Source organism: Desmodus rotundus, chromosome 8, assembly GCF_022682495.2.
Source record: "Desmodus rotundus isolate HL8 chromosome 8, HLdesRot8A.1, whole genome shotgun sequence".
NCBI classification, from domain to species: domain Eukaryota; kingdom Metazoa; phylum Chordata; class Mammalia; order Chiroptera; family Phyllostomidae; genus Desmodus; species Desmodus rotundus.
The window spans coordinates 13,308,781-13,331,163 of NC_071394.1; the positions used below are offsets into that span (position 1 = coordinate 13,308,781).

At 43.1% G+C, this 22,383-nt stretch overlaps 1 protein-coding gene across 3 annotated transcripts in view; it reads right to left on the bottom strand.

Moving 5' to 3' along the window:
- Positions 1-354: 354 nt before the first annotated feature.
- Positions 355-22,383, bottom strand: part of COL14A1 (collagen type XIV alpha 1 chain) — a 188,364-nt gene continuing 166,335 nt past the window's right edge. For 2 of the 3 annotated variants that reach the window (XM_045181678.3, XM_024572346.4), the window contains exons 46-48: positions 5,817-5,894; positions 4,113-4,268; positions 355-2,484 (exon numbers count right to left, since the gene is read on the bottom strand). In XM_045181678.3, the coding sequence (XP_045037613.2) occupies positions 2,405-2,484; positions 4,113-4,268; positions 5,817-5,894 (314 nt within the window). In that variant the 3' untranslated portion in view covers positions 355-2,404. The other variant, XM_045181679.3, reaches the window with a different exon arrangement.

Here is a 22,383-nt window from a genome sequence, read left to right on the forward strand (position 1 = left end):
CAATCGATGTTTCTCTGTCCCATCAATGTTTCTTTCTCTTTCTTTCTCTCTCCTTCCCCCTCTCTCTAAAAAATAAATAACAGTTAAAATAAAAAATGAAACTATTGCAGGTTATGGAAGGATGAGGTAGGGCAGCAGAGGTTGAAAAGAAAGAGGTAGGGAGATTGTCCCAGAATTCAGTGGAAGCTCATCTGAATACAAAATACTACCTTAAAATAATTATTCCCCAAAGAAACTGAGTTTCTAACCAAAGTGATAAAAAGTTCTGAAGATTAATGTCTTTTTTTGTGAAATGATGCTTTATTTCACAAAAGATATGTGTATTTCTGCCAAAATAGGTAAGTCAGTAACAAATGCAATTCAAAATCAGATTTTATTACAAGGCAATGTATGGTAAACACAAAACTCCAGAACCCAAATTACACCTTTTATTTTGAACATTTCACTCACTAAAAGTCTGATATAGTGGGTCCAAGCGATGACGCATTCCAAACTAATGCCACTTCCCTGTAGCTGAAAGAAACAAAGTTAGATCACCACGGAAAACAAAACCAAGTGTGTTTGCCTGACTCAAGAATGACATGAATGGCTTAAACCTCTAGTGGTTTATCCTTCAGCATTTATAACAAACTTTGAAGCTTTTGAGGGATACCTCTTTAGACTGAATTTCCAAGGACCAAGCACTAACACATACAGAACATCTCCTCTCTACTCCCTTGTTAAAAGACTAAGAAACCTAAGACACAAAGGTGTGAGGTGACTGGCGACACACCCACTCACTTCAGGAGTTCTCTCAGGTGGCGGGCCAGGCCAGCTTGAGCAACCTTGGGCGAGCGTTCTCTCTACCACTCCTGCTTTCTCCATGTGGAGTCATGCTGTGCAACTAACAGGGAACATCTGTTGGTTATCTGCTCTCTGTTTTCTCTCATTCCTGCAATGGTGCCAAAAAACTCTTAGCCTGGATCCCCAAAAGCCCACCAGTAGAACCTACTGCTTGCATGCTTTGGCTGGGAAGGTCATACACCAGATCTGTATGATGAAGGAAACCAAAGAAGGGTCGGAAGAGCTTCTTGATCTGGGATGAATCCAGCTTCTGGTTATACCGATATTTAAAATTAGCTGTTACTAGGAAGATGCTACAGGAAAACAGAGCATACCTTAAGTATATGGTTCTCTGTCATTTCTATTTTCAACAGTAAATAATAGGACCCCAATATTCCTCAAATTTAGACTTTTTCCTTTGTGAACAAAAGATAAATTATAGTTTAGGGGTTAGAGCCTATTTGATTCTACCCTACTCTCTGCCTTCTAGTGTCTTTCAGGCTTTTTTATTTTTTAATACCAGATGATGTATGGGTTCTTCAGTCAGCCATTGCTTGACATTTAGCATCAGTCTTGCACTTCTACTGCCATTGCTTGTTTGGTGGTTTACAAATGAATGAATTGCAAGTCAGCTGCTTCTTCTGTCAAGCGTCATACTACACTCAGAATGAATGAATGAATGAACGAATGAATGAATGAATGTTTGAGTACCTGTCTGAAGGAAGGCAACTGTTGTTTTTCTGGTTAAAACTCAGCTCAGCTTAAGATGACAAAGGTAAAAAGAGTCCACCAACATTGTTTTACATTTTTATTTGCTTACAAAAGAGAATGCAAATGGGTTTGCAAAAACTTATCTGCATGTGCAAAGTAAGCCATGTTGATAAGGAGGGCATGCCTTGGAATACTGCTGCATAAATTGTTCATCAAAATCGGATCTGTGTGTATCAGAACTGGTGGAAAGTCACTATTGTACATGTCAAAAACCACTGCGAAACTAAATCTATTTTTTAATACCACCAAATTCAGGAAGGGTTTCTTATAACACATATTCTTGGATAGCAGAGAAACTAGTTACCAAGTGACCTCAGAGTTGGACACATCAATTAGGCAAGAGGCAGCTTCTCCAATAATATCCCCCTTTCTCTTCAGCAAGGCTACTGTGGGTAGGGGTGAATGACATACTGAATCTCTTTAAATCCTTATTCTACTAGGACACTTGAATGCAACCACATCTGCCTTGTTGCATTTTAGGACTTAAGATAATCTAACACAGAAAAGATTCCAAGTTCAATTTTTTTTTTTTTGCCAATTTTTCTCTGAGCACTCTTCTCTGCAAAACAAACAAACAAATAATCTGGCACGTCATTAAAACAACAAAGAAAATCAACCTATGGTGTCCTAGATTAAGGGGACTTTTTAAATATACTTTTTTGGTCAATAAAAACAATATCCAAGGAAGAGATTTAGGCTGATGATGACACTTGGCCCTAAAAGGTAGTATACAAACCACATAAAGACATTCTGCTCGAATAAGGTCCCTGAAGTGTTCTTGCAGTTGGTCTTCCAATTCCTCACGAGGCAATCAGATCCCAGAGCCCCACAGTTCCAGGGCTTCCAGCTCGTCTTGGATAGGAGTGAATTCCGGCTGGTCAGGATGGGGCGCTAGAGAGGAAGAGGGGGGGTGGGGACTTGATAGGACCCAGAAACCATAAACTGACATTCTCCCCTCATGTGGGTCCGCAGTGACGTAGATTTGACCATTACAGTACAGAGGTATCCTGCTTGGGTAGAAAGCAGTAGCGACCTTTACCCACCACACGGCTTGTTCCTTCCCCAGGAAGTTTCAGGTGGTTAGTCAAAGAAGAAAGGGACAGATACGTTACAGACATGGTTAGAAAACTAGAATTACAGCCAAATGATTAAATAGTATGTGTTTTATTTACAAAAGGAACCCTGAAAACGCAGCACAATTAAGAAAAATAAAATTTAAAAACCGGTCTCATGTTAGAAGTCCACCACCAGGGGGCAGTAGGGAGGTTAGGTGATAAGAGGAAGAATGGAGTAGGGTGGTCATGGAGAAAGATGCCCATTAATCTTGTGTGGGGACAGGGCAGAGGAGAAGGCACATACAGGTAACTTTATTTTGGAGCCTTCACACAGGGGAGTCAGGATAAATTCTTGGTACACAATCATATACCTGTATGCAAGCCGACATGGAGCAGTCTGTTTCATTACAATCATCAGGTGATTTGGTTAAGTTCCCGTATTAACATTGTGTGTGTGTTGGGAGCATGGAAGGCCAGAGATGTGAGAGTGGACAGAAGGGAAGCAGGTGAGGCAGGGAAGCAGAGTGCCCATTGTTAGGGGCGGGGGGTGGGGTGGTGGTGGTCAACAGGACAATTCTGTATCCACAGCCAATTTCCCAGGCCAATGTCATCAGAGTGGAGGAGTTCCACTTCAGTGCTGGTAATCATTGTAAGGAATCAGATCTTAACAAAGGACAGGGAGAGTTGAGAGAACAGGGAGGGAAGAGATGAACAGAGAAAAACACATCAGCAAAACTCTGACCAGTTCCTCTGGCAAATAAGGTTAAATTCCTCCTAAAGCAGAAAACTTAAATTTATCGACTGATTAGTTCATTGCCGCAAAGCAGTCTCTGAATCTTACTCTTGATGCTTCCAAGAATGACTATGTCAGAAAATCGCCCAACCCGCAAGCATGCAGCCTGCAGATGTTTTTAAGAAGCATCATCTTAGAATCTCATACCAGGAATTAGTAATGAGACAAGGACAGCATGGCCACTTTTCTTCCTTCTTCCAACGACTTTTGGTCACTGATGCGTGTGGTGGGCAGGATGTCATCCCAAAGAATCTAGGGGATCCTGAATCATGAGGAACTTCTACGTGAGAGGTTCCCTCCACGCAAGAGTAATGTGTTGTAAGATATCGTGGCCACACCACAGCAGTAACATAGATGGAGCGGCCCCAGAGAATGTTCAGACATGTGCCCCAGTGACCAGTATGAGGTCAGAGGCCAAGTCTGTGTGAATTGCCATTTGGAAACAAAGAAGACTTAGATGTGCTGTTGTTTTGAACTTCTTCTAGTTTTTAAACAGGTAACCTTTAGAGTAATTTGCACTTTATAGAAGATGTCTCTGGATGATGTAAGGTAGTGAGAAGTTCAAGTTCTGCTTCCCTGCCATATTTGGTCTATTTTTCAAAGTGTTCCTTCACTATAATGGTACAGTTATAGTAAAACATTACTCAAAACCCACGGAGGTTGGTACTTACCTCCCACCCCGTAGGCAGAACATGAAGAGGGGTCGCAGTATCCAGGCTGGCCGGAAGGACCTTGTGGTCCAGGCACCCCCAGGTGACCTGGTGGACCTCGTGGTCCAGGAGAGCCAGGGGGCCCCGGGCTTCCTTGCCGACTCTCCCCAGCAGGTCCTAAAAAGCACCCACAATGAAAGCAGTTGGCCTTTTACCACCACAGGGTGAGTTTTGAAACCACCAAGATATAAACTCACTCTAACAAAAAGCAACCCCTCTCTCTACTCATTGAGTTCTTCTTCCTATACTGGATTCCCTGGACAGTGAATCACACTGGAATCACACGTTCTCCCGGAGGGTAAAACTTTTAATCAGCTCAGGAAACTAGAAAACAAAATCTATTCTCTCCCATCATCTCTTGGATATTGAAGGAGAAGGAATACAGCACTCTCAGTCTTGTTTTCTCTGGGGAGCTTCTGTTTCCCAATGGGAAGCCAATGTGTGGGTGCACGCGTGTGCGTGCACACACACACACACACTCACACAGGCTCACTCTCAACCTCATCATCTGTACTGGTTCATGGCCCCAGATAATTGAAATAAATTAGTTTGTGTCTTAAAGAAATTATCCTGTACAAGAAAAAGAAAAAGCCTAAAATTGGACCCAATAATACAAATCCAAAATGCCTTTGGCTAGCTTATCACAAAAATGGGGATTAAAATTTGTGTGAATTTAAAAAGATTTGTTAGGTTTTCTATCTGTTGGTTTTTAGGCCTGGATTCCAAAAATATTTAAGAGACATTTTTCAACTAGAAATAAAATTCTTTAACTGGAACCAAAATGTAAATTACGAACATATCTAAACAGATACATCAGTTTCATTTCATGAGCGTTCCCCAGCGCCCATTCTGCGCAAGTCACGATGCTGGATCAGTTATACAGCCTCAGTAACAGACGTATTTACACTCAGAATGATTTTTTTGCACTAGGAATCTCTCCTAGAAAAACTGTTTTCTAAAATAACTCTTAGGTTGGAAGGAAAAGTCTATACAGCATTTGATTCAATGCAGGTAAGACCAGAATTGCAAATGTCCTATAGAATTGCAAACTGATATTGCTAATAACGAGTATGATCACCTGAAGACCATTATAAAAGCACCTAGTAATGTACACAAAACTCATTCAGTGAGACTGCCATGGTGGCAGAGACTATCAGTGCCCCTCAAGTATCTACAGGTTCCTCCAGAGTCTGAGCCTCCCCTGAAGGTCAGTTGGAATTATGTGACTAACTCCAGCTAGTGAAATATGACAAGTGACTTATGTCAGCCTTCAGTGAGGAATTTGAGAGCTGATATGCCCCCTTTATCTTTCTGCTGGGGGCCTTTTGTTCCAAATGGTGGGGTATCATCTTATATCAAACTTGTATCCTGCGTATGATAGAAACTTTTATGGTGTCAATCCACTAAACATTTGTTATTACAGCATAGCCTATCCTATCCTAACTCATGCAACTAATAAGATCCCAGAATATGCTGTAACTTTGGGAGCTTGTAGGAGGAGAATCGCTACTACCAAATTGGCCTCCTAACAAAATGAATGAGAGATACAGCCATTCCAGCTGGATACAATGATGTAACATGGCCAGATTCCTCACCTGTAATATCCAGTGAATACAAAGATTGAGGATTTTAATTTGCAATTTAATGTTAGGTAGGAATATTTACCTGCTGGCCCAGGGGGTCCTCTTGGACCTTGGCTTCCAATGCCTGGATTTCCTTTTTCTCCCTTGATACCAGTTAGACCTGTTTATTAGAAGAAGGAGGGAGAGGAGAGGGAGAGGGAGAGGGAGAAGGAAAAAAAGAAGAAAGAAAAAGTTCTCTTTAAAATGAAACCTGGTAGTTCCTTTTTCGGGGTTTTAAAAAAAACCTCTCTAAGAAGACAGTGATGTGGGTTGCTCCGGGAGACAGTTGCCATGGGACTTGTAAATTAAATCCTGACTCCGTGACTTTTGCCCAACCATGGACAGGAGGCTGGACCTGTATCTGAGCATGCAGCCTGCATTTGCCGCACTGCAAGGTTATCTTCCTCCTCTGTACCGCAGTGGCTCGGCCCGCCAGGAGCTGGCCTCAGTCTTTGCACGCACCAGGCCATTCGGTGTATGCAGTTGGCGCTCCACAAATAACACAATAGAAGTCACAAGTGACCATGTCTAACATTTTCCTTTTGGCCCACCCTGTAACGTATCTGCAAAAGGCATGAATTATAATTAGGCAGGAAAGTTCTGAAGAGCGTGAGTTTCCATTAAAAACTTGGAAGCTTCAGGAAAGCCTGTGTTTGATTTGGCTGATTCAGCCCCATAAAAATCTAAACCTATTCCTGTGTCTTTTCCATGAAACAGATTTCTTATTCCAAATAATTTATGGTGCTATTAACAAACTATACGTTTTCACAAAAAACAAAGAAGCATAAATTCTGACACCTCATTGCCGAAGCAGGTTCCATCACAGACCGCTGGGCAGGTGGCCGCATGCTGTGTTCAGGCCCCACCAGGCCGGGAAAGAGCGTTGCATCAGCCTGGGGTCTGCGTTACCCTGACCCACACCTCAGAAGACCTCTGGTGTCTGGTCTTCATGTGCAACAATGCTTGAAATAGCAAACTGTGGAACTACATCTCTGTGTAATTACACATAACAGAGAAATTGTGTGGTTTGGCAAAGCCTAGAAGGGAATGTGAATAAATGAAGATAACCAATCTGATTGGCGGCAGACATGCAAGTGATCAAGAATGTTTAAGATCACAAGTACCTTTTTTTCCTTATTAAATGTAGCCCATATTCACTGTAGACAAATGAGAAGACACAACACGCAAGAACCCCAGCCCTTGAACATAATCACTTTTTATATCTTGGTTTATAACTTCCAGAAAGAAACGTGTTCATGTAGTATTTGCTCTGGAATTAGTTGACAAAGAATTAATTGACAAAACAAAAAAAAAGACTCATGAGCCACTAGTGGTTCTTTCTACACGATATATATAATCATAATTAGTGCACACAATTGTCCCTTGATGTGAAGCTTTGGTAACTGCTGTGTTCCTTGTGACTACCTCCTGGGGTTAAGGTATCCTGGCATCTTTTAAAAAGCCCTTCTTCCTGCCCTGGCTGGTGTGGCTCAGTGGTGAGTGGCAGCCTGCGAACCAAAGGGTCTCTGGTTCGATTCCCAGTCAGGGCACATGCCTAGATTGTAGGCCAGGTCCCCAGTGGGGGGCGCTCATGAGGCAACCACACATTGATGTTTCTCTCCTTCTCTTTCTCCCTTCCCCTCTCTCTAAAAATAAATAAAATCTTTAAAAAAAAAATAAAAAGCCCTTCTTCTTCATTAGTGGTCCTCAGGACTACTCCACACACTGCTATGCTGCCCCAGCACCCATGCCTACTGCCCGTGGCCTTGGTGTTTTCTGAGCTCAGAAAAGACTAGCTCAGCAGAAGGAGGGCAGGGCACCCACCTCTGAGCCTATCATCTCCTGTTTCTGGCCTCATCCTTCTCTTAGGAACTGATAAGGAGGAGTGCGATTTCTCAAAAGTAAAATACCATAGAATCTGCATTCAAAAAGCACACAACTTAGAGTGGACAACATTTAATGCCCGACTGCTAGTCAAGCTGTTCAGACAGAAAGCCACCTTGAGTACGTCTATTGGGTATTCCCAATGAGCTAAACTAGTAGCTAATTGGTTAATATTACAGTGAGTACTTTGTAGCTGCTAAGTGCTCCCTCACTTGCAAACAAGTGTGCTTAACACGCATCTGGGAATTTAGCAGAAACCATTAGAATCAGAGTCACTAGCCCCACAGAGAACATAATCAAATACACCAATGACTAATGCCAGGCTGCTCATGATTCACCGCGGGCTGACTCAGAGGCCTCCCGTGACCTTACAGGTGGTCCTCAAGGATCGATGTTAACGACACGGCTTCTCCACAAGGTGACTGGGCTGAATAGGACCTCCAGGAAAGCACGTGCAGGAAGAACCCCCTGACAACAGTTTCCTGACTTATCCTTTGCTCATTCACAAAGAAAGCAAAAGGTGGAGAAGACTGGGGAGTAGAAAGCCTAGTTGTTTTAATTTTCTAAGTTATGTAGATAAAAACAAGTGGAATTTGATACTATCTGTAATACAAGTCGAGAGAGAAAAAGCCTCACAAGAATATTCCAGCCTCTAAAAAATACCCTAAGAATAAATTCTAAGAATACAATTATGTATCATCAGAGAATTTTAAATTTTATTATCCTTGAAGTTATGATCCAGCTAGAGGCAGGTTACTATATAAATATTTGTCCCTGGGTTCACTTGTGGTTCTGAGACTGAAGGAATACCACATCCATGTAAATGAACTTGGTTATAAATCTATTTTTGGAATTAAAAAAGACACATTAAAAATCAATATGTAAGTACCTAAGATAAAGACTGAAATTAAAAGCTAAGCTTACAGACTTCAGATCTCAAAAAAAAAAATCTGGATATATTTTGATAAGCCCTGTAGGCTTTGATTAAAAGAAGGGAAATCGAATGTCCTAAAACATCAGCCTGAGACTATCCATGAGATGACAGAAGGCAATGGAGTCTGGGCATAGCTACTCTTCACAGACAAAATGAGTCATCACCCATAAGGACTTCCCTCACACACTTCTTTGTGAGGACCCGAGATGGGGCCGCTTGGTGCTGAGATGGGGTCACCAGAGCTACGTGCCAGCATCCTTTCCAAGGCATTGGGACTTCCCAGTGCATGGGATTCCCTCCTTCTGACACACCCTTCTCACCTGGGCTGTCTCCATCAATACTCCTCATTCTTCAAGACCCAACTCAAAGCTTCTCCACAAGCATAACAGGCAGAAGAAGCATAAGGGATTCAAGAGGGCAAGGACTATCTATCTTATTCATGGCTATATCCCCATCACTGCTATGGAGACTTCCATATAGTACCTAACCAATACACAGTGAGTGAACGAACAAACAAAAAGTGAATGAGTTCTTCGCTTCCGTATTGTCAGTACCTCCTTTGGCACTTAACCCATTGCATTGCCTGTTCTTGTGTTCATCCCATCTGGAACTGTGGGCCTGTTGACTGCAGGGATCATCCCCTAGTTAGTGTCAGATCCAAGCAGTCTCACACATAGTAAGTAGATGCCTATTAAACAGTGGAAAACTAGCTGAACAACGAATGTTAATATCAACATGCAGCTGACTGTTAGATGCAAGCATGACCTTGGAGGATCAGCAAGCAAAACTCCTTAGGCCGGAGCTTCGCATTCACTTTCGCATGTCTGGCTTATGAGAACAACGCTTTTTCTAACAAGTTCCCTGCGAGGCAATGGGAACCACTAGTGCCCCTTAGAGATGAGCATCATCGACTCCAACAACTTGCCCTTTCTGCCATTGAAAAAATAAGCATAATTGACATAAATGCAACTCTGATTGACCAAAATATGACTTAGCCTTAGTTTTCTATAGACTTACCAATATTATTTAGGACAATCAGAGAAAAGTCTTCTCTATTATTTATCTTTCTTTTGTCTTTTCTTAATGAGAACTTTTAAGATCTATTGTTCAGATCTTACTCTCATTAAAATCTTAATATCTTACTTGCTTATTTCTTTTTTAAAAACTTCTAAAATAGATTTTACCTGTTTTAGAACACTTTGAGGGCCACAGAACTACAAAGGGGGAAGTACAGAGAGTTCCCACATGCCTCCTGCCCGAACACTTGCACAGCCTCCCCCAACATCAACACCCCCACCAGAGTGGTAAGTGTGACATATTTGTTCTCCTGGAGAGTCTCATTAGATATGACTTCGAGGTTACCTGATTCTCCCTGACCACTAACCTAACACTGACCCTCTCATATTTTCTTTTACTGGTCTACTAAGTCAGAGAACTGTTTGCTTAGTTCTTCACTGTATTCCCAGTTTCAGGCACATATTAAGCACTCAGGAAATATCTGTCAAACAAATGGATGAATGAATGAAATACAAAGTCTGATTGTAGACCTTGACAGACCAAAGATGTAGCTAGTTGGTATGTCAGCTATGCTTCTACATGACCTCATTAGGTTTTGAATGGTAGATGCCTTATGTATGAGCTCATTTAGTCTTTGCAATAAAACAAGAGGGCAGCCACTACTCTTAGCCCTCGAAGAGGGCTGTAACACAGAGAGGTTAAGTCACTCATTTTTAGCTAGGAAGGAACAGAGGCAAGTTCTCCGCTCAGGCGGGTGAGTGCTGAAGCCTGTGCCGGTGCCCACGGCTCTCCCTGCCTCCCTCCACCCCAAGCTGGTCCTCCAGGTTGTATTTCTAGTCTTGTTTGCTGTAGCTTTGGCTTCCTGACCTGCCTGCCAAAATAGTCTGCATATTTTCTCTGGCCTGAAATCAACCCTGCGGTTGTCACATTCCCTAACCTTACTTTCCTGGGTTTACACATTTGACCTCTGCTCCGAGCAAGCCTTGGGGTTAATTTCAAGAGGATTTATCCTGCTCACGCCGACTACATGTTCAGGGTCTGGCCCTTGGTTATTGGGTTCCCATTTTTTGACCTCTGAGTAGGGAGAGTCTGCTCATTCCTTTGCTCCCTGTCACACCAAGCACTCCAGGCTGGAGTCTCACGCCCCTCCATGGAGCACAGTCTCTCCCTCATGATCACAGATGTTCCAAGCAACTCCCAGGACCTATGCTCAGACCGATACACAAGGCCTGGCTAATGCTTTCATTGTAATTCTACCACAAATTCACAGACACTGTGAGACAAGGCTTCAACTGTGCTACTGGATTGGCTGTTGTCTGGGAGATGCTGGTGATGTATTGCAAGCAGAGGGTGCTTTTCAGTTAACGTATGTTTGAATGCCTACTAGGTGCAAGGTCCTGGACTGGGTACCTAGCTACAAGACGGCAGGTTTATTGGACTCAATTCAGCAAGTATTTTTTGCACTTATCCAGGCTCTGCTATCTGCACATATTAGTCTATAGGGTTATTGTCAGCATGTGCGGCTCCATGTTCGGGGCTAAGGTGGCCAAGGCTGGAAAATACACAGTTGCTTTAAAAGTAAACAAACTTTGCAAACTATTGCCAAGGGTCCCTCTTCCTATTGCCTTTTCCATGAAACAACTGGCCATCTAGTATACCTCTATAATCCAAGGTTCAGCCAGGGAAACATAAACCATTCTAGAGCTTTCAGGCAGAGGGAATTTAAAATGGGTACTTGGTTACATTAGTAATAGGATTAAGCAATCAAATAAAGGCAATGGGGCAACCCATAACTTAGCAACAGCAGGAAGCCACTATCACCACTCGGAGGGCGAAGACAATGGGAAGAAAGGATGTGACTGGAGCCCAATGCGTAGGGCCTCTGGTGGGATCTAGAATGAGAGTGAGACATTGTCCAGTGGAGGTAAGACACTCACAGGCTGTAGCCACAACTGGAGTCGCAGAGGAGGCTGGGGTGCCGTTGAGGGGAGAAACATCCTGACTTTTCCCAATGCCTCCTATTGGCTAAGGCTGTCCTGGAACAGAAGGTGAGGAAGTGTGAGAACAGTGATGCACAGAAAATGGAAAGAGAAGGGCAAACAGCCCAGCCCGGCCCCAGTATCTGAGAATTCAGAATAAAAGGCACCCTTCCTTCTCTGTGGCAGGTCACCATGTTGTAGGGGTTAGGGTTAGGGTTAGGGTAGCTGTAATGCAGTGTGGGGGTAGCTACAAAATATGAGAGCACAGAATTGAGGCATCAGTGGGGAATTGCAGATGGCTTTACAGTATAGCTGACCCCTGAAGTGAAGACTTAAAAAGCAGGTGTTAGCCAGATAAAGAAGGGGCAGATAGAAGTGCATCCTCAAAGGTTTGCAGGCATCAGAACAGGGTCTGCCCAGGGAACTAGCTGGCTACTACAGCTTTGACAACTGCAGGCTGGGGAGTGGTAACTTGAGAGGCCAGGCTAGGTCGTCTGGTGATAAACTTTGTGTATGCGACTAAGGATTTTGCATATGGCCCCGCCCTAAATACCTGCTACAGTTTTTGGTTTTTAACTTCATACTCTTTTTTTTTTTTCCCCAAGAACTCCAATCTGTTTAAGCCTCAGGCTCCACAAAACCTGGATCTGCCCCTGCTGGGTGCCAACAAACAGTACAATTGGCTAAGCGGGGGCTGGAATCCTGCGAAGCTTAACACCACCAATAAACACTGTGCTAGTCCCACGGAAAAGCCAGCAGAAAATGTGTGGAATCATATTTCTACCCAGTGACTCACCCAATGGTCAAGGGAACGTGCTAACCAGATCAAGAGCAAGACAACAGAACATTTCAGTTTGGGTTTTGTACCATTGTAATGCAGGCAGGAGGTCCTCTGGTCTTCTGACCACGGACATCTAAAGTAGACACACTGGCATTAGGACAGTGAGGGGAGGAAGGAAGTGCAGCAGGGAGGAGGGAAATTAGGAGGAAGCATGGAGGTTGTAGAGGGGACGGGAGGGAGGGAAGAAGACGATACACAGCTGGTTACCTGTTGCAGGTTGACTGTTCACAACTACAGGTACATGGCAAATAGGAACAGGGATGAGATGGGGCACCAGGAGTCCTGGCTTTGGGTCCACCTACTTTTGCCCCGATACTATGACCTTACAGGAACATAACAAGAATGTCAGGCCCAATGCAAACTTCCAGTTTCAAAATTATAATTGCCCCTCCAACATGGACTGTTAGGAAAAATATAAATAATTCAAAGTTAGTAGGAAAGTGAGCCAATTTTTATGGCTTAGAAAAAATGACCATTTGGGGTTCAGAATGAATATTCAACCAGATGAAGATCATTAACTTAGAGCTTGGTCTGGTCATCATTCCTTGCAGAACTGAAAAGTGATATGATGCTCTCTCTGCACGCTTGGAAAAGAAGAGTTATGTCAGGGCATTGGGACAAGGCCAGGGTCTGCAGAGTTTAAAACAAAATGTGTTACGATCAACAGCCCTTCTTAATAAGCATGACAAATGCACTATTAAATAAGTCCAACTTATATCTAGGATCTTCACATTTTCCCAACCCATCAAAAAAGGTTCAGAAAAGTCAAACTACTTTGCTATAGTCACAGTAATTTAATGTCAAAGTTAAATCAACAATCAATGAAAATGAAAAACGTTAATGAATATATCTATTTCCGTGTATGTTTTCACCCAACTATACAAATGCTCTTTGATATATGTATTACATGTATTGCTTTAAAAGTCATGTCAAGCCCTGGCTGGTGTGGTTCAGTGGATTGAGTGCTGGCCTGTGAACCAAAGGGTCGCCAGTTTAATTCCTAGTCAGAGCATATGCCTGGGTTTTGGGCCAGGTCCCCAGTAGGGAGCACACGAGAGGCAACCACACAGTGATGTTTCTCTGCCTCTCTTTCTCCCTCCTTCCCCCTTTCTCTAAAAATAAAATAAGTAAAATATTTTTTTTAAAAAGTCATGTCAAAAAATTCAGTGAAAATGGTTTATCAAAGCAATATAAATGGCTTTAGTTTTATCACATAAACTAGTACATGTCTTCTTGTCAATTTACTTGCTTATGTTCAAGGCCAGAAATTTGGAAAATGGCAAAGAACTTTCCTACATTTAAAAGAAAGAGAGTCTCAATCTCTCTCTCTCCCTCTCTCTGCCCCCCCCCAACATACACACACACACACACACACGGACAATATATGCAGGAATGTCTGTGTCTTCCATCACAGACAGCTGACTTAGACACATATTTGAGCACTGACATGTCCCATGCATTCGCTATGTTATATGCATTTCCTAACCACTATATCCAAAACTCCTATTAAAAAGTCTCACCTTACTTTTCGGGCTAAATTTATACGATGATGACTTGAAGAAAATGCTGACACTGTCGACTTGGCAGTAATGGACTATTAACAGGATGTCTCAGGATTGACGTACTATAACCACATGGGTTCCAGCTTGTATCATGGCTCTAGGGTGAATGAGGAAGGCAGCCAAAAAGCTAGTGGTAATCAACAGCATAAATCACTTATGACTCATGAAATAACTATTGTATTTTGGGTATTATGAGGAATGAAAGGAAAAGAGACATTAAGTTGGGTCTTTGGGGAGCATGGAGCATCATTGGTGAGACAGGATTCATAGAAATGAAACCATTCAAGGACGATTCAAGAAAGTGTATTCTACTGTATATTCTACCTGGGTCCTAAGTGATGTGTTTCCCACACTAATGAGGTAGGGATCCGTCATCTGTTTATCAAGTGACTATTGGTTCACTTATCACTATCATTTACCAAGTGACTATTTGTTCAGGCTCCATGTGGAGCAATGTAGGGATGCAGGCACAGAGCAGGGGAAAGACAAGTACATCAACGATTACAATATAGCAGGAGATGCTGTGGTTGGAGGCTTGTGCCCAGGGACAGAGAAGCACAAATGAGGAAGACCTTAGTCAGTCTAGTTCAGTTGGAATAGGGCAGCAGAGCAATAACAAATACACTGGCCAAAAAAATAAACCATGTGAAGAAGGAGTAGTCAGACAGAGGTGACTCTTGAGATGAGTTTTGAAGCTTGAGTATGAATGGGCCCGAGGAAGAACGAGGGTTCTGGAGGATGGTAAGAGCATGTGAACACCAAGGAAGGGGTATAAGAACAGGCTACAATGGGGATTAGCCTTCAGTGTGGTAGGAAAGGAAAAGGCATGTATGAAGAACTTGGTAGACTGAATTAGTGGTCTAGATTCTTCACTATTTTACACCCGAATTATACATCCATTCCCGTGCAAGGACTCTTTCATCTCCCTAGACCTTGGATTTGGGCTTGGCCATGTGACTTGCTTTGACTAATGGGATGTCAGTGGCAATGACATGAACAGAGGCCTGAAATGAGATTGGGGGGTTGGGTGGCTCCGTCTTGTTCCTGCCATTGCCACAAGGAGATGGGGAGCCTTTTCCCCTCCAGCCAGGACCCCAGCAGAGCACAGCTGTCTCCACCTCCCACAGAAATGTGATAAAAAGTAATATTGATTGTATGCTACCAAGATTTTTGTGGTTTGTTATGCAGCAAAAGCTGACTAATACCTAGAGCACTGAGCAGCTCGGTTTGGCTAGAAAATATGAGCCAGGACCACACAAAGATATCTTACTGAGATGGCATTAACCTTGAGGGGTATTTCTAGCCCCGCTACTCCAGACAGTGACTGAAATTCAGTGTGAGGAATCTGCTAACACCCACTACACAGACCCTCCAATTAAGCGTTTCAAAAAATTTGAAAGCTACAGAATCAATTATATTAGCTTTCATGGCAAAAAGAAGACAAAATGCCAGTTATAGCTTTTTGTTATTGTAATAGCCGTATTCTACTAACTATAGAGGGAGGGGAACACAATTTGAGAGTAATTTTAGTTTGTTAGTTGCTTTTTAAAAATCATTCTTTGTGTTTATTTGGAAAATGATTTGATCCTGACTACTTCCTGAAGCAGGAATATAAAAAAATGTTAATCTACAAAAACATTTTTCCAGTAGGTGCCGCTCTTTCAAGGGGCTTAAACCTATATCTTATATTTCCCTCTATAAAGCTACATCTGGCATTTGAATAACTTAAAGGCAGTGGGAGAGAAAAATACCCATTTAAATAGCGAAAACAGGCAGGCCCAGAGTGAGCCAGCCCTTCGCAAGTGTCTCAGAAGGCAGCCTGCTTGGAAATCAGTCTTAGGAATGAAAGCATCACCCTGTCACGTTGCAAGGCCAGAGATCTTGCTTTGATTTAAAAGAATGTGATCAAATACATATTCACCAGTTCTGTGATACTCCCCTCTTCGACACATACATCCTAATTCCCCTCCACTTGCCCGTGGGCTGGGCTAAGGGACTCCCTCCTAACCGAATATACCAGAAGTAAAAGCTTGTGACTTCTGAGACCACACAGTCACAAAAAGGCATGGCGAACTCCTCCCTGCCATCTCTCTTGGATCAGCTGGCTCTGAGGAAAGCAGCCGCCATGTTTTGAGAACATTCAAGAACCCCTGTGGAGGGACCCACCCCTCTCCTGCTGAATGTGAGCAGAGGAGCCAGGGAGGGCCTGAGACTGCTGCCAGAGGCGCTGTGAGTGCGTTGTCTCGGATGCAGGTCTGCCAGATCCAGTCAGACCTTCGGAGAGCCGCCTGCAGCCCTGGCTAACATCATGACTGCGGCCTCATGGAAGACCCTGGGCCAGAACCACCCAGCTAAACCACTCCCGTGTCCCTGACCCATAAAAACCGGGATCATGCATGTGTTGTTGTCTTAGAGTGCTGTTTTAGGGTAGCTTGCTGCACAGTAATAGATCACTAACACATAGAGCTTCTCTCTACAGACATGATGAATGTAGAGTCCCTCTGTAATTAAAAAAAAACCCTACAAAATAAAAGATGATACAAAGAGAAAGAGCATTCATTGCCTTAAATTTACAATATATTAGGAAAACACAATCCACCAAACCTTCAGGGAAAGGTCTTGTTCCAAAGGACATTCAAACTGGACTTTACCAGATAAATATCAGGTGAGAAAAGAGAACACTCTATCTTTGCTTCTCTGGCGTTCATCTCAGAAGACGAGAGGCAGGGGATGGGGAAGCCAGAGAGCAAGAAAGCAAACATGTATTTCAGCAAATTTTTAACAGCAATGAAAAGACTGTGTCTCATGCAACATAATATCATCTATAACGCAAGATCACAGGGAAGACTTGTAAATATTTAAGCAACAACCAACAAATTATTACGAGAGTTCTACCAGCCCTCTTTCTTTAATCAAGTTAATCTGTCCCATAAAAACAATTTTTCCAGGAACTAAAGCAGGCTACAAGGGTCATTAAGAAGTTCTACAGATGCTTACCACTGAGGCATTCCTGGCTCACAACTGCTGTGCTTTCATTCTGAACTTGTGACCAGCGTTTGCTGCCAAATGTATCGTCAGTGCCAACTGAGCTTTTCCACCGCAGGAATAGTGAACGTGCGAACCTTCCTTCCTCTCTCAGCTTTGAATGAGTCTGGGACCCAGTTTTCTCTCTAGACTTGTCAGCCTCGCTGATTCACAGTGAACTGAGGCTTGAGCATTAGGGATGCAGATTCAGCGTCCTGAGTCTGCAGCATTTTTCCACCCTGACTGCCGGTTTGGTGACTCTGTGAGGGATTGTCACGGACACAGGGCACCCAGAGGATGGCTGGGCGCTGCTCTACCTGTGGCTGCCTGCGGAATTTCAGCTGTGATTCCTCATCTCCCCCTCCTTGCTTCCCCTTTTTCTCATTGTCTGCAACAAAGTCCATCTTTTTTCCAGCTAACCACAGCACCTTAGGAGTGATAAAATTCAGACGCTTAAATCTTGTCTTTCCTTACTCAACCATTAGAAACATGGCTGTGTGGCAGGAAAAGCTTGAGGGGAGTAACTTTCCAACTTCAATGTCCTTAAAAACAACAAAAAATGATTCCAGGTAGCAAACAAAACGGGAAAAGTTCTCTTGATTAAAGAGGATATTCCAACATGGCTTTTATTTTTGTCCTCAGTGATAATAATGGAGTCACTAGCACTCTTAGCACACAAAATATCTGACTCCACAGAGTGCATGTAAAGAGCTAATGACAGCTGTGGGACTCAATGAGTTCCGGTGGGGAAAGTCTTCAGAACGATACTTGCCAGTCATTTTGTTTCCCAGGCAGTGGCTGGAAAAGACACTGCCACTAGCAACTGGTTTTATTTTATTTTTTTTTTAATTTTTTATTGTTATTCAATTACAGTTGTGTGCCTTTTCTCCCCATCCCTCCACCCCACCCCAGCCAAAGCCCCCTCCCTCCCCCACCTCCACCCTCCCCCTTGATTTTGTCCATGTGTCCTTTATAGTAGTTCCTGTAATCCCCTGTCCTCACTGTCCCCTCCCCACTCCCCCCTGTCCATTGTTAGATTGCTCATAACTTCAATGTCTCTGGTTATATTTTGTTTCCTTCTTTTTTTCTCTTATTTATTATGTTCCAGTTAAAGGTGAGATCATATGGTATTTGTCCCTCACCGTCTGGCTTATTTCACTTAACATAATGCTCTCCAGTTCCATCCATGCTGTTGCAAAGGGTATAAGCTCCTTCTTTCTCTCTGCTGCGTAGAATTCCATTGTGTAAATATACCATAGTTTTTGGATCCACTTGTTTGCTGATGGGCACTTAGGTTGCTTCCAGTACTTGGCTATTGTAAATTGTGCTGCTATGAACATTGGGATGCACAGGTTCTTTTGGATTGGTGTTTCAGGGTTCTTAGGGTATAATCCCAGCAGTGGAATTGCTGGGTCAAAGGTTTTAGAGGACGGTCGGCATTCGAAGGCTTCTCTGGAAAAGGCCTTAGTAAGAACAATATAACAAAAAAACAAGAGGTCTGCTGACCCAGGAACATGTGCCTGAAAAGTAGGAGGAGGTAATTTACATTTGTTTGCATAATGTCAATGATGTATTTGCTGTCTTAGTAAATCTTCAGTGTGAACACAATAGAGACAAATGCAGAAAGACTAGGTAGTTACATAGTTACATGAACCTGCATTTGTAGCTGGTGCATGCTCAGTAATTCTTAAAAATAACTTCATTCTGACTTCTTCATTATGCTTTCAGTATTGGCAAGCTGAGAATATGCATCACGGAGGAAATTGTTAGACTATAAATTACTTCCCTTTTACTGTTTTATATTACACTAGAGTGCATTCTAGTTTTTAAAATTATGTGTGAAGATAGGTTATTTTTATTATCTATGAATTTCATTTTAGAAGAGTAGAAGAGACGTGGCAAAATTATTTGTTACAGAAAGGAAATATGTGTCCTAGGGTTGAGAACCATGGCCTTAAATGTTTCAAGCCCTTTCTCACCTCAGGACCTTTGCACACACTATTGCTGTCTCTAGTATGCCCTCCTCTAAGTCTCTTATTTACATGCCAAACTCCCAACCTTTCAGGCTTCGCTCAGCTAAAACCTCAGCTGACTGTCTGTGCTCATACAGCATCCTGCATTTGTTCATAGCACCTATAACAACTGATTAAACTATTCATGTGTTTAATATCTGTCTCCAGGCTAGGCGCACAAGGGCAGGAACATGTGTCCTGTTCACTACTCTTCCTATAACACCCAGCACCGTGCCTGACGCGCAGTGGGTGATCATAAGTTAGAGGAATGAAGGAAGATCTGCAAAGGTTATGTCGTAAGACCAAACAGCCACAATGACATAGCCAGTAAGTGGCAAAGCTGGCATTCTCACCCACGTGCGATTGATGCCCCCAAGCCCAAGCTGTCCACCGGGCATGATGCTTCCAGTACAGCAGCATCACAAACGGTTTCTTTTCTAAGATAATGGAAGTAAAACAGGACTGGATCGCCTTGTTCCCAGTTTTCCCCTACTTGCCCCCATGGTGAGATACTAGAAGAGAAGCATAACATCTATAGGTACACCCCAAATTGCCAGAACCATGACCTGTACCTTACAGGTAACTCCCCTACTTGGACTCTTATACAGCCTGGGCACGTGCTATGATCCTGTAACACTCGTCAAATGCCCAAATGTGCAAACACAGGAAACGTTTTGATCACATTCATATTTACCCAACAGATCACCTGGCTTCATCCCCAAGCGGGTTCTTTGCCAGGTCATGGATGCCTCCAGGCTATGGAAACACAGCGGAACAGAGCACACAAGGGACTTGCAAACGGCAGGACCACAGCCTGCTACGACACTCCAATCAGTCCAGCAGTTCGCATGTTTTGAAATGCAGTTATCAGCAGCCATCGTGAAACAGGGTTCACCAGATGCTCCCCAGTTCTGGCCTCTCATGTGAAGCCCCCACTAGGCAGTGGGTTCAAAGGTAGCAACAGGGCAGAATGGAGCAAACACAGATACTCTGCAATCACACAGACCTGGATTTAAACTCTAGTCCCCTATTGCTCAGCTAAGTGACCTTGGACAATCGACAATCAGATGAGCCTCAGTTTCCTCACCTAAAACTGGGGAGAATACCGACCCCATTCTGAAAGCATTTACTTTCAACATTATTCGGTTATAATTTACCATCTCCTAGCTTGTACATTCGGTAACACTCAATATTCCTTCCAAACCACGTCTTTTTCTGTGTTATCCAAATGAGAATGCGCATATATATAGGGCTGAGCACAATGCTGGCAGATGCATTTGGTGCCTAAAAGTGAAAGCCACGATTATAGCATTATCTCACACACCGCCAAGCCAAGAGCCTTGCATAAACACTGCATTCGATAAATGTTTGCTGATTTACTGTACAAAATAAACCAGATATGAATTCCAGCTGTTATGGGTATACCATTTAAACATGAAAATCTTTAAATGGATAGTTCCTCTGATCCACTATTTTTGGGATGTTGGCCTATAAACCCCAACCTTAAACCCCAAACCACACCCCTCAGTCGGTGATCAATAAAATCACCTTCCCATGTGCTCCAAGGGCATCTCATCTCCTGTCTTACCGTGATCTTCCAGGTAAATTTCAGAGTTCTGTTTCTACACTGTGCTCTTTAGGAATATAATGGGGGGGGGCAAAAACCATAATTTATTTGTAAAAAATTGTGTACTTATTCTTACATGTTTAAACTTCAGTCACCTTTGAAGTACTCTCCATTTGATGCAATACACACATTAAGACTTTTCCCACTGTTCAACCTAGTTTTTGAACTTGTCGATTTTGATGCCTTTTAGTGCTTCTGCCATTTTTTGTTTCAACTCTTCCACAAAACATTGTCCTTTGAGGACTTTTTTCATCCAGGGAAACACAAAAGTCACTTGTGGCAAGACCAGGTAAATAGGGAGGTTGGGGCACAGGGGTCATGCTGGTTTTGGTCAAAAACTGCTCAACACTCAGTGTGGTGTGAGCGGGTGTGCTTGTAAACCACCCCTCCTGAAAGAGGCAAACGCATTGAAAGAGTCTTCAAAAAAATTCACTGAAGCTGAATGCAGCTTCTCACAACAACGCCAGCTGCTACACTGGTACTGATGGGTTGCTAGAAGACTCACCTAGCAGGGGAAGCCTGTGCTACAAGGGCCCTCCCTCCAGAAGACAATTCCGTTTTTGGGGGGCCCCCCTTGGTATATCCATATGTAGCTAAGAAGATTATATCATGGAAATTCGTATTTCAAGGGTTGTCTGGGCTACGGTTTGAGGACTCCTGGGTGCTTTTCCCCTGGTCTAGGCATTCAAGTGCTCTTGCAGAGCAAGAAAGACTCAGCCTGGCAAGAACAAGGACAGGGTTTCCGAAAAGACAACTTGTGACTTGCTGAGGATGACTCACGCACTGGCTCTGTGCCCCCTGAGTCACAGCTGACCTGTCACCAGCACCATCAGAGGTGCCCTGCTGACAGAGGGGACCACGCTTCTGGCTGCCAGATCTTTGGTGTCCTACAGGGAAATTGTGCCCATCTCTGCATCTGCTGATTTAGTTAGTACCCTGCACAGGAAAAGCCTTCAGAGAGGAAAGTCAGAATTGGGTCAAAGAAACAATAATCTAGTGAGTACCAGTTAATGTGCAAAGCAATTCAGACCTGATCCCTGTTCTCAGATATCTCATGGTTCACTAACACCTGATGGGTGTCAAAATGGGGGAGAGAGATAGTCAGGGCATCAGGGGCTCAGTGGGGGAGATATTTGTGGTCTGGGTCAATCAAGCCAACTTCACGCATGAGACAGGGGTTAGGCTGAGCCTTGAACTCAGACTCAGACACACAGAAGACAGAAAATGAAAAGGACATTTCCAAAGTGGAACAAGGGGCACAGAAGTGCAGATGCAAGAAATGCGCTTGGCCTGTTGGCATGGATCAAGAATGAACGTGAAACAGTATCTTTGTAATCTGCACTTTACATCACAGATCTTATAAAAGGAATACATCCTACCCATCTCACAAAAGCAACGTGACTCCCAGGGCAGACGGGTAATTGTTTTGCTCAGATCTACATTCCATAAATTGTGTCTTAGAAAATACTTTTATCAGTTGCCTCTTTTCCCATCTCTTTCTTTGTGGTTAATATCTAGCCCCAATTTCCCACATCTCTTTGATCTTACTATTGTATTATACAATACTGCTAAGTCCTGTAAAGGGTAGAAAGGCTAAGTAGTATCTCTATTTTAAAGAAATTATTGTAGGAAATATAAAACATTGGCCCATTCAATTATTAAATAAAATGATGTCTCATATCATAGGAAGATGAGCCACAGACAGTATTTACTCTGGAGTTGAGAGCTAG